Below are 12,879 nucleotides of genomic sequence, written 5' to 3'. Positions count from 1 at the left end.
ACAAAAAAAGGTAGCCCACGCAGAAAATTAGGCCCTCACCAGGCAGAGTTGCAAGAGGGGGAGGCACTAATAGAAAAGACTTATTAGAAGATTTATTAGAAGACAGAAAAGTATCTCCCCTACTACAAACACACATCATTTGACTAGAATTAATTATGGACGTTGGAATACTAAGAATGTCATACTAAATTCCTTAATTCCACTGTCAGAGGGGGCAGATTGATCTCCGTGCTGTGGAATGGCTTCCAGAGCCCCCAAATTGGAAAAGATTACTTCTGGCTTTTAAACAGCCCACCATTCCATTAATGTTACTTAAGATGAAGGCACATCTAGTCTCCTTCCAAATCTTTCCAACCAGAGTCTTCTGTGAGGAAAATGTTAAACCCTTAATTGTCAACATGGGAGCCTCTAAAGATGCTGTCTCTTCCACACTCTCAACCTTGGAAAAGAGAGGAAGAAAGCGGGAGTAAGCCAGCATTGCTCAGTGAGGATGCATTTAACACCTCAGAAACTGGTCTTATTAACGCTTTTGGCGCTCTCCCAAGGGAAGAACAAGATAATATATTACTTAATAATATATTACTTACTTTGGCTGGAGCCAAAGCAGCTTCCCTTCATTACGTGACGTTCCCGGCGCTCTTGCTACTGGAAGGGAAATCGCCGCTGTTGCAGCCACAGGGAAGGAGAAAGTTTTTGAAGCTGCTTACAGGTAATAAAAGGAAGCAATGAGGAAAAGAGCCCCCAGAAGCTGCCAAGATTGCAGCAGCCCCCACCTTTCCTGCAGCTTGGAGCTCTTAGAGAGCTCCTCAGCCCCCTGAAGTTGCCGGGATTACATTTCGGATAATAAACAAAATTTTCTCTGGCTGTTCGGTATCTGAATTTTTGTTCAGATACCGAAGCAAATTTTTGCCGAAAATTTTGTTTGTTATCCGAAATGTACGAGAAAGGAAGCGTTCGAGTACCGAGGTACCACTGTAAATTTTTTTTAAAAAAAGTCACAGCAAGAATCTGTATAACGTCTCTAAATATGTGGTTAAAGCTTAATTTTTTTCTGCAAGGTCTTGCTCCATTAATCCTTCACGATGAATTTTCCTCCTCAAGGATTAAGGCCATCGAGTTCAATCTTCACAAATTAGGCTTCTCCCCAGATTTAATACTCAAGATGAACTATGATCTAGCAGGACAGACCTTGCGACAAAGGGTGGAGGACATCGAGAGGCAGGAGGACTTGGGTAGAGCTCCGCTGTTTCTGGCCCCAGATGCCACTAGATATGTTGTGGCTCCTGCAAGATACCTGGGACAGCTAGAATCAGCAAACCATCGAAAGGCATTTGCTCTTGTACGGTGCCGTGCACTTCCATCCGCCGTTTTGTATGGCAAGTACAAGGGAACTCCAGCCACTGAAAGATTTTGTGGCTCAGGAGAGGTGGAGACTGAGGGACACATGCTCCTGAGATGGACCGTTGAACTTACCTGAACGGTCTTCTCGATGCACTGCAAGGAGAGTCCAAGATGGGTTATTCTTCAGTCTGATTGGTAAGGACTAAGTTTAATTTAAATATTAGGCAGGCACCGCCCCCCTTAGCCCTCCAGTCTAAATTAAAACGAAGGAGTAGTAAAGCAAAAACACCATTTATTGAACTATGGAAAAGAACCACTCTAAAAAGGTCATTATAACTGCAAGCCCAACAGTGGCCCTGGTCCCAGAGCCGGGAGGGTTTGGACTCTCCTTGCAGTGCATCGAGAAGACCGTTCAGGTAAGTTCAACGGTCCTTCTCCAATGCACTTGCAAGGAGAGTCCAAGATGGGATATACCCAAGTTATAGTCAAGGGGAGGGAGAAGGCTGGACCAGGGGCTCTGAGAAGGAACAAACCCCTTGTAAAACCCTCCTCCCAAACGCTGCTTCTGCTGAAGCAAAGGAGTCAATGCGATAGTGTTTTATAAAGGTGGAGGGAGCAGCCCAAGTGGCTGCCCTACAAATATCCTCAAAAGATGCCTGTGTCCTCCAGGCCGTCAAGGTGGCCGCACTGCGAGTAGAGTGTCCCGTTATCCCCTGTGGAATAGGGGAACCCTTGGTCCTGTATGCCTCCGAAATACGCTCACGCAACCAAGGGCTGATAGTCTGAGAAGAGACCTTAGAGCCCATAGCCCTAGTTGAAAAAGACAAACAAGGCCTCTGAGTCCTGCGGATGTAGATCTTAAACTAGACCTCACGTCTAGTTTATGCCACCTCAATTCAGAGGGGTGAGTCCCATGAACGCAGAAGTCTGGCAGCACAATGTCCTGTGCTCTGTGAAAGGTGATGTTTACCTTGGGAATAAAAGCCGGATCAAGCCTAAGGACTACTCTATCTGGATGAAAATGGCACAGGTCCAGTCTCGTTGACAAGGCTGATATCTCGGAGACCCTTCTGGCTGAGGTGATAGCCACCAGAAAGGCAGTCTTGAGAGTCAATATTCGTAAGGGAACGTGACGTATAGGCTCAAAGGGAGGACCTGGTAGTGCATGTAACACCAAGGATAGGTCCCATGAAGGAAACCGATGTAAAGTCGGTGGTTTGATGTTGGCAGCCCCTTTTAGGAAGTCTCTTATCCATGGATGTCTGGTTAGGGGGCGGTAGCTGTCCATTGTAATGATGGTGGATAAGGCGGCAACATGACAACGAAGCGTAATGGGGGCAAGGCCCTTCTCCAGGCCCGCCTGCAAAAACGTTAGGACAATGGGTGGTGATGCCCTCTGAGGGTCTACCTCCCGCTGTTGACAGAAGCTGCAGAAGGCCGCCCAAGTGGCCTGGTAAATCCTCCTGGTAGATGGCCTACGGGCTGCTTATATAGTGTCAATGACCGTGTCTGGCAGAGCCTGTCCTTTTAGATGTTCCCGTTCAAGTGCCACACGGTCAGCTGCCACCACTGTGGCTCTGGGTGTGACATTGTCCCTTGGCTGAGGGAGATCCGGTGGTCCAGGATTCTCCAGTAGGACGAAATCGAGAGCTGCATCAGATCTGCAAACCAGATGCGACGAGGCCAGTAGGGAGCCAGCAACAGCACCTCTGCTTTCTCCTCCAAGATCTTCCAAATCACCCTGGGGATGATGGAGAGTGGCGGAAACGCATATAGTAGACCTTGAGGCCACCTGAGACGTAGCGCGTTCACTCCTTCTGCTCCTGGGGAAGGGAAACGGGAGAAGAAGCGAGGGAGCTGAGAGTTGAGACAGGTTGCGAACAAGTCCACAACCGGTTCTCCAAACCTCCGTTTAATTTCCTGGAAAATCCTGGGTTCCAGTTGCCATTCCCCAGGATCTAGGGTCTCCCGGCTGAGCCAGTCCGCCCAGACGTTCTCCACTCCCGAGATGTGTTCCGCTGACAGGGAGGCTAGATTGGCCTCCGCCCACCTGAGTAAGGACTCCGCCTCCTTCATCAGTCTCCGTGACCTTGTTCCCCCTTGCCTGTTGATATGGGAACGCGTAGAGACGTTGTCGGTCAGAATCAGAACGTGTTGACCCCTCACCAGGTGGGCAAAGCTGCGGAGGGCCAGTGAGACCGCTTTCAGTTCCAGGAAATTTATATTGACATCCCGTAAGTCTTGAGGTGCCCACAGACCTTGGACCATCTGCGAGGAGAGAAGTGCTCCCCACCCTGTCAGGCTGGCGTTGGTTGTCACTGTGAATGAGTCCTTCTCTAGGAGGGGACACCCACCATTGTAGTGATCTGCGTATCCTGGCGCTGAGGAGAACTCTCCTGTGAGAGTGGCTGGACTTTCTCCTCTGAAAGGGCAACAGGAACCACTGTAATGGGTGCAGGTGAAATCTCGCCCATGGAAGGATGTCGATACAGGAGACTAGAGTTCCCAAAACTTTCGATAGAAAGGAGAGACTGGGGTATTGCTGAAAACCTAGCTCTCCTACCAGCTTCCTGATTGTAGACTGCCTCTCCTGGGATAGAAAGACCATGCCCAAGTTGGAATCTATGGTCGTGCCCAGGTGGGCAAGTCGTGTCGTGGGCATTAGGTGGCTTTTGTCCCAATTGACGGTAAAGCCATGGTCCTGAAGTGTCTGAATTGTCAGATGCAAGTCTCTGTAAGCCTGTTCCCTTGTCCTTGATAATATGACGATATCGTCTAGGTATGCCATCAGGCGTACCGACTGATGCCTGAGGCTGGCCGTAAGGATGTCCAGTAGCTTTGTGAACGTTCTTGGGGCGGAGGAGAGTCCGAAAGGCATCGCTTTGTACTGGAAATGGGCCCCATCCAGACTGAATCTCAGGAACTGTCTGTGTGGTGGAAAGATGGGGACATGGAGATAGGCCTCCTTCAGATCTATAGAGGTTAGCAAATCTCTGTGTCTTATGGCTGCGAGGATGGATGTGAGCGAATGCATTTTGAACCTCCTGTACTTGACATAGAGGTTCAATTGTCTTAAATTTAGGATTAGTCGAACTCCTCCCGAAGACTTCGGGACGAGAAAGATCACCAAGTAGAAGCCCTTGCCTTGTTGATCTAGGGGCACGTCCTCTATGGCCCCTATCTCCAGTAGGTGAGACACCTCCTTGTATAGGAGTCTTCTCTTTTGCAGGTCTGAGGGAATGCGACATGGTAGAAACCGTTGAGGTGGAGGGTGAAAGAATTCGATCCTCAGGCCCTGGCCAACCGTGGATGCCGCCCAAGTGTCCGAGGACGTTGCCTCCCAGATGTCTGGGAAGTGCATTAGCCTGCCGCCCAATGGGGTATTGTCCAGAGAGTCACTTGGTATTCCTAAAACCCTTGTTGGCTCCTCTGAAGGGGCGGCGGCCTTGGTAAGACTTATTCCGGTCGGCCTGGGAGGATCTGTCTGACCTGAAGGATCCCTGGTTAAAGGAGCCCTGGAGGTACGGCCTCGACGTCTGGGTGATAGCTTCTTGCCTTTGAATGGAGAGGAGGCTAGGCTCCATTTGGATTTGACATCCGCTTGCCAATTTCGGAGCCAAATGAGTCTGCGGGAGGCCACTGAAGAGGCCATTGCTCGGGACGCAAACTTGGCGGTATTGACCGTGGCATCTGCTGAGAATTCCGTGGCTGCCAGAAGTTTATTGAGGTCCTGGCGAAGTCATCCATCCTCTGGGTTGACTCTGGACTGGATCTCCTGAATCCAGAGGATCGTGGCTCTATTGAAAAACAAGGCCGCTGAAGCGGCTCGTAGGGCCCAGGCTGCTATCTGGTGGGTCCTGCGAACCACGTTCTCTGCCCTCTTGTCCTCAGCTCTCAGTCCTTCCTGGGATTCGGACGGAACGAGGGCGTTTGAAACCAAGCTCATCATGGGCTTATCAACAGATGGGAATTCTAGCAAATCCTCCATCTGCTGATCGAAGGTATAAATCCTACGGTCAAGATTGGATGGGCCCTGGGCCGCTGCAGCGTTCTCCCACGGGCGCTAAATCGTTTCTAGGAACAGCTATTACGATGGGATGTTCACATTTTCCTGTTTGGGAAAGACAAACAGGCCTCCCACAGGCGGAGTTGCCTCAGAGGTCGCTGCCTGACCTCCCTCTCCCGCCTGATCAATGTTCAGCTTCGCTTTATTCAGAAGGACCCTAAAGAAGGAAGTCTTAAAAAGACCTGTGAAGCTAGGCTGTTCTGGTGGTTGGTCATCGCCAGACAATTCATCCTGTGCTCCGCTGAAGTTGTCCCTGGAGGAGCCCTCCTCATCCATAGAGCCTGTCAGGGAGTAAGTAGCTGGAGACGTCCAGGGGTCTCTAAACCTCGTTTGAGGGAGTCCCGCTGGAGCCTGCTGCTGTTGTTGTGCCCCAGTGGCCAGACCTTGAGTATATGTATTAGCAATTAAGTCCTGTAGGGCCTGGGGCATGCTGTGCCAGGTGTCCTGGGAGCTACATAGGCCCGCAGCTGTTGGGGTGAAGGTGGCTGACTGTGCCTGTCCATGCTGCGAGGTCTGAGAGGGTGGATAATTGGTAGGCCACACTGCAGATTGTCTCCCTAGGTTGTAGGCCTCAGCCCTGGGTGTGGACGTTGGATGCACCACCCTCTCTGGGGACCAATCCCTCTCTGTGGCCGAGCCTGCTACCCCTGAGGTGAACATGGGGGAGGCTATCGGAGGGTTGGCTACTAAGGGCTGATTGGGAGGGAGAACCGGCCCCATTGATTTTTGAGAGGCCTCTAGTTGCTTCTCCAGCGCTCTGATGTGCTTTTCCGCCTCCCTAAGTGAGGCCCCCTGAGAAGTCTTCGCCTTCTGGGCCTTTTCCTTGGGGGTACTAGGCCTAATAGTGGCCTCTTCCACCGCCTGAGCTGCCTGCTCTGCCATAACGAGGGTTATAATGACTCACGATAAGGCTAAAAGGCCAGGACAACTGCTGCAGTCCAGTCCAATTGCTCCGCTTGTGACGCTCGAAAAAACGGCTGAGGGAGCTTAACCGACTGCTCAGTCGAGCCCTTTTCTGCGCCTGCGTGTATCCGGAGCAGAATAGGGCTTAGTTGGTGGTATGTGTATTAGGGGCTGTACATATTCATGCCTTCCGGCTGGGTGACCTCACCAAGATGGCCGCTGGCCAGTTTCCATGGCAATGCCCTATGTTTGGGCGCAAAACAGTATCCCGGCCGATTCGGGGCCTTTCAAGATGGCCAACGAGCGTTGTCCAGGAGATGGCCGGGAAAGCCTCTCCACTTCCCGCCCTCCGAAGTCAGCACTTTAATTTATTATTTTGAAAATGGCAGCATCCCTTGCCGCTCTGATCTGAGGTAAATGTGAACAACCTTCTCAGGTGGATGTTTGAAGCGGCTCCTCATTGGGGGGGGGCGGGAATGGCGCCCCCCCCCCTTTGGGCCAGTCGCTGTCTCCCGGCTTCTCGATCCCATGGTATATCCGCCACGGGGGAGACGGACCCCCCCAAGGCGTCAACCACCTCCTCGCCTACCGGGCGCTACCTCAGAGGTAGGCTACCAGGGAGCTCGCTCCAGAACCCACAAGACAGCCCTCTATGTGGGTTCTCAGAAGAGAGGAGCTGCAGACTACTGGGTTAAACCCACTGGAGGTTTGAACCCAGAGCTGCTCGAGGAACTTTACCCCCAGCTGCACCTAGAAAAGAAAGAGAGAGAAAGTAGATTAATAAACCAAAGTTTACATAAGAGAACAAACTCAAAGTCCCTTTACTGCGACTGAGTTTTTTAGACTGGAGGGCTAAGGGGGGCGGTGCCTGCCTAATATTTAAATTAAACTCAGTCCCTACCAATCAGACTGAAGAATAACCCCTCTTGGACTCTCCTTGCAAGTGCATTGGAGAAGCTCCTTTTACACTGACATTAGGAGAAAGCATATTCTACCACTTATTGAGGGATATCCTGGCCGCTTGGACGTTGCCTATCTCCGATGGTTGCTTGGGGATGAGCTGGCCAAGATTACGGCACAGGTGGCCCGATTCTGCGCGGCAGCAGCAGAAATTCGTCGCAAATGTGTGTCTTCATAACGAGATATGTACATAAGGGGTCAATCTTGGTTGCTCAGCCAAAAGTCCTGTTTCCTGTTCTTTTTCCTTTTAATTATTATTAATATTATATTGATGGTCTTTGACTGTAAGTAAAAAAAAAATGATTTCTATTTGTGATTGGGGTTGCTCGTGTAAGATTAGAGCTCCATTTAAAAAACCATATACAGTATATTAAACACACAAAAGATCAGAAGGCTTCAAAAGCCATCTTCAGGAAGACAAGTTTAAAAAATATCAGCACAGCAAACAACAACAAAATAATTATAACAACATTCAGTACAATGTAATGAACAAACATTAAATATGTATCACAGTTGGGGCATCTCATTTTAAATCTTTCTATCCCTCTGGTTATTTATCAATCCTTCTGATAGTAAACCTGTTAAACACATAACAAGAAATGATAATAATTTTCAGGTTTTATGCCTTTCCTAATACTTGCCTTTTGCACAAAGCTACACCAATTATCAAAGTCCTTTTCTTCTTTACAAAAAAATCCCTGTAACAATTGAAGAATATTAGAAAGAAAAACAAGGAATAATCCAGTGGTAGAAACATCTGGGTATTAGTCATTATTATTAGGCATCCTTGAAACAGTAAACTTAGATGCTAACACAAAACATTCACAAATAATTGGAACAAATTCAGAATAGCTTTTCATCTCGGTAAGAGCTAAGCCAAAATACACACATGAATTGTATTCACAAGACATGCTAAGCTATTGCTTGGTCTATCCAAAATTCCATTTTTTACAAATCACAGCAGATTCATGTATATACCATATTTTTCACAGTATAAGACACACCTTAGTTTTGGGGGAGGAAAATACAGTAGGGGAAAGAATCTGCTTACCAGACTGGCTAGCATCCTTAGTCTGGTCAGCTTCAGCACATTATTCTATCCCCTGGTTAGGGCTTTAAAAAAATCTTATTCAGCGAGAGTAACAATGAAAAAGCTTGCAAGCCAGGAAAAGCTGGGAAAATCATTAGCACCTAGTTAGGGCTGGAAAGAAACATTTAGAGCAAGTTAGAGCAATGAAAAAAACCCTGCAAAGACTTAGGGCTTGGAACACATTCTTTGCAAAAGTAACAATGAAAGAACCTGCAAGGTAAGAGCTGGGAAGATCATTAGCACCTAGTTAGGGCTGGGGGGAAAAGCTTTGAAAAAAGCTACATTCAGAGTATAAGAGGCAGCTGAATTTTCAGCCTCTTTTAGGGAGGAAAAGGTGCGTTTTATACTCCAAAAAATACAGTAATGCACTGTCAAAAGAAGCAGACTCAATTATAGATTACTCCCTTCTATAAATAAATGTCTAAAACAGGGGGCTCCAAACTTGGCAATTTTAAAGATTTATGGACTTCAAATCCCAGAATTGGGGCTGGGTGGGGAATTCTGGGTGTTGAAGTTTCTATGTTTGGAGAGCCCTGGTCTAATGCCTAGAACTATGTTTAACCATTTTTCACAATTCCAGCAAGAAACGTCTGTAATCAGCAGCCTGTTGCCTACATTGCAAGGCAATGAACAAGGCACATTCTTCAGAGGGAGGGGGTGAGTGTCCACCTCCTCACTACCCCCATCACAATACTTACTAATGCTACAGAGGGATCGAGGTTCATTATCTTCATCCGCTGTGGGGCTTGCTGGCAGTGAAAGCTATGGTCATCAACTGCACCACTCTCATCCGAATCTACAAAGATCTGGGTGGTGTGAGGGTCCAAGTAGATCAATTCATTTCCTACAAGGAAGAAGCAAGAAAGGGGTTGGATAGCCATGAGTGGAACTGAAAACCAGGCAGCTTTGCACTGCAGTTGTCCACCTAAACTCCAGGATCTGCTACGGCCCAAATCTGGATTTCCATACAAAGGGGTAGATTCATCCTTCAAATAAAGTCCTAAAGTAGTACTCTCTTCAGCTAAGAAAGGTGAATACGGCTTGTGGGAATCTTCCCTACAAGACAGGAGGCTGTGGAGAATATACTGGATTCCAATCTTCAGAATAAGCTCTTTAATGTGATTTCTCTTTTCCATGGAGTTTTTCTTATTTGCTACTTCAGGTTTAGAAGAATTATTTAGAACTACTGGAACAACTTCATTTTTCCTTACCCAGAAATCCTATAAAGTAGTAGGCATTGTTTGGTTTTCCTCCTAAAGCTCCTAAAGATTGTGGCATCTTAAAGCATTCCTAAAGATCCAAAGGAGAAAGAAAAAAATATTTACTTTCCCACAAATATATTATTTGTACTTCTTTCCTTCAGCAACAGAATTTAAGGCAGCTTTTCTCTAGTTCCTCCAGGTCAAAATCTGCTTATTTTGAGGCAGACCAGGATCAGTAGAGCACTACCACCAACTGTTTTCTAAAGCCCCCCCTTTAAAATGATATTCAAGTCACAAAATGACATAGATATGACTTTTCTGTTTTCCTGGAAAAATAAGTTGGAAAATAGATGTCTTGAGTTCTTGGCTGTTTTTCTTACAGCTGACTTCTCACGTCTACATGAGTTGGGAACTGCCCCCTCCCCAACCCTGCCAAAAAGCCAAACTTAGAGCTGAACATTGTAACCTGCCCTGTCTGCAAAACCAGAAATAAATTACATTTCCCAGTTGCAAAAAGATCACTAGCCTCCGAACTAGACTTTTACTTAACTGCAAGTAGGTATAAAAGTTTACCATTTATGTTGAAGTTGAAGGTATCACGCCTGTCTTACTGCACTGGGAGTTATACAGAGCTTCTAGGTCAACCCATATTTTCCCTTTACTAGAAAGATTACCAGGAAGGGCAGACCATTTTTATGTAGACTATTTCCTCTGGGACACAATCCCAGCTACTACGCTTGCAGTTACAAAATTTGGTGCTGCTGCAATGGCCACAAGAAAAAATTCAGTTACAGAACTAAAGATGTTTTCCTGTGCTATTTTTTTGTAGATATTCTCAAACAATTTTTAGAGAATCCATATATTTATGCTCATACTTATCCACTTATCCATCAAGTACACATGGGCACGATCCATGTGTACTTGATGATGCAATGTATGTTTATTGTTTTGGATGCTATTATGTTTATTTGCTATTGTTATTGGTATTATCTTCTAATATGATTGTAAATAGATTCTTGTCTTTTGCTGGTCTCTAAGCATAATAAACTTTTTTTATTAATAATAAAAATAAAGATAAAAATAAATATATTCAGAATATAAGGAAAGATTACATGTATTAGAAATTAAGCAACGAAGCGCTCATGGAACCTCGGAATTAGCTTAAAACTCTATATTTAAAGATGGCCTAAATTCTGATACAATTTCAGCATTTTCATGAAGTGGTGGCACAGTAGTTCGAAAGCAGTACTACAGGCTACTATTGCTGACTGCCAACTGCCTGTAATTTGGCAGTTCGAATCTCATTGGCTCAAGTTTGACTTGGCCTTCCATCATGCTGAGGTTGGTAAAATGGGGATTCAGTTTGTTACAGGCAATAGGTTGACTCAGTAAACTGTTTAGAAAAGGCTGTAAAGCACTGTGAAACAGTATATAAGTCTAAGTGCTATTGCTTGCACTGAATGAAACCATTATCAGGATGTTCATTTTTCTAGTAGAGTTCAAATTGCACCCATTCATTTAGTGACCAAACTTATAACAATACTGAAAAAAAGTGACTATGATCAGCATCCCCATGGTGACGTGATCAAAATTGATAACTGACTCATATTTATGACATTTGCAGTGTCCCGGGGTCATGAGATTCCCCTTTTGCGACCTTCTGATCAGCAAAGCCAATGAGGGAACCAAATTCACTTAACAGCCTTCTTGCTCATTTAACAGATGCAGCAATTAACAACAGTGGCAAGAAAGGTCGTAAAATGGAGCAAAATTCACTCTTGCTTAGCAACAGAAATTGTGAGCTCAGTTGTGGTTATAAGTGGAAGACTGCCTATATCAGTGGTGGCGAACCTATGGCATGCATGCCACAAGCAGCATGCCAAACCATACCAGTGGGCAAGGGAGCTCAGGTCCAGCAGGCATGCTGCACCACCCAGCTGACCTTTGGCCTTTTGGCCTACTGGAAGTTGGGAAACAGGCCATTTTCAGCCTCCGGAGGAGGTGGGGAAGTGCTGATTTTTCCTCTTCCCAGGCTTCAGACCCTTTCTAGGAAAACAGCCTTTCCCACCCACCCCTGGAGGCAGAAAATGGCCTGTTTCCCAAATTCTGACATTGTGAGCTGGGAGTGGGGGAGGGTCATGCATACATTCATGGGGAGCACATGGAATTATGGGTGGGAGCACACATGCATGTGACACACACACACACCACTCCGCACTCCCCTCCCTTTTGGCACACGAATCAAAAAAGGTTCCCCACCACTGGCCTATATCAATTTCTACTCTGGACCATCCAGATCATTTCAATGTTTTAAAGGGTATTCTTATGACACGTATGTGTGCGCACACGTGTGCACATGGGCATACCTATATATGTGTGTGTGTCCGTGTCTAATAAAACAATAGATCTCTTATGGCTGAGATCCTTCCTTAAGCCAACCAGCTCCTCCACAACTTCTGCCGGAGAGCTCTACCTTAAAAGCGTCGACATAAACTGGATTGATGTGGTTTATCCCCAGGCGAAGGGGCACAATCAGCAACAGAGGTTTCCAAGTGCCACCAGGAGCTCCTAGGGTCTTGGCTGGGTTGACGGAGCTCCTATAGGACAGGGAACTGCAGTGAGATCGGAGGCAACCCTGGGATGGGACCCAGCACATTTTTTCTGGTAAAAAAGATAGAAGAAAGAAAGAAAAAAGAAACCCTTATTCCTCAATTCCCTATTATTTTCTCAGTGGCCAAAGAATATTCACCTTGCAATTAGAAATATTTTCAGCATATCGCAGTTTATGAAGAAAATAAATCCGAAAGGAGAGTTGGTCCTACCTGATACACTCTTTTTAATAAATTAAAATTAAATTAAATTAAAATTCTCATAGGGTGGAGCTAATAGAAACAGACTCTCCTTATTTATCCAAGTCTTAAAATGTATCTGTTTGATATTCATAGCTTTCCTGAATTCCTTAATTGCAGGGAGAGCCACTACAATTTTCTTAAAATTTAAAAAAAGAAATTTTAATTTAGGTGACTACAGACAATATTTTCCAGATCGAATTTGGGTCACTGGAACCAGAGATTGACTCTTCTGAGCTTTGAGATTTATGTTGTTTTTTCTTTTCGGGATTCTAAATGAGGCTTAAATTAAACTGAATTTAAACTTACTCGGGTTCTGATGATGATTAAAAACTTACTGATATCTTCAATCACCACAGTGTTGTCCATAGACACGTAAACAGCTAAGGAATTCCATTCATCAAAGAGTGCAAGTTTCCTGAATAAAGCAAGACAACTATCAGTCAAAAAGTGTGCTCAATACAAGTA

General features: G+C 46.0%; 1 protein-coding gene across 11 annotated transcripts in view; it reads right to left on the bottom strand.

Annotated features, from left to right (window-relative positions):
- ATG4A (autophagy related 4A cysteine peptidase) overlaps positions 1-12,879 on the bottom strand; it is a 44,552-nt gene that overhangs the window by 9,958 nt on the left and 21,715 nt on the right. For 6 of the 11 annotated variants that reach the window (XM_070759530.1, XM_070759531.1, XM_070759527.1 and 3 more), the window contains exons 7-11: positions 12,750-12,829; positions 12,036-12,223; positions 9,572-9,650; positions 9,059-9,204; positions 7,912-7,968 (exon numbers count right to left, since the gene is read on the bottom strand). In XM_070759530.1, the coding sequence (XP_070615631.1) occupies positions 7,912-7,968; positions 9,059-9,204; positions 9,572-9,650; positions 12,036-12,223; positions 12,750-12,829 (550 nt within the window). Of the gene's footprint in view, positions 1-587; positions 700-7,911; positions 7,969-9,058; positions 9,205-9,571; positions 9,651-12,035; positions 12,224-12,749; positions 12,830-12,879 lie in introns of all 11 variants that reach the window. The other 5 variants (XM_070759534.1, XM_070759533.1, XM_070759535.1 and 2 more) reach the window with 2 other exon arrangements.

Source organism: Erythrolamprus reginae, chromosome 8 (assembly GCF_031021105.1).
Source record: "Erythrolamprus reginae isolate rEryReg1 chromosome 8, rEryReg1.hap1, whole genome shotgun sequence".
NCBI lineage: Eukaryota > Metazoa > Chordata > Lepidosauria > Squamata > Dipsadidae > Erythrolamprus > Erythrolamprus reginae.
This window is presented reverse-complemented; position numbering and strand designations above follow the sequence as displayed.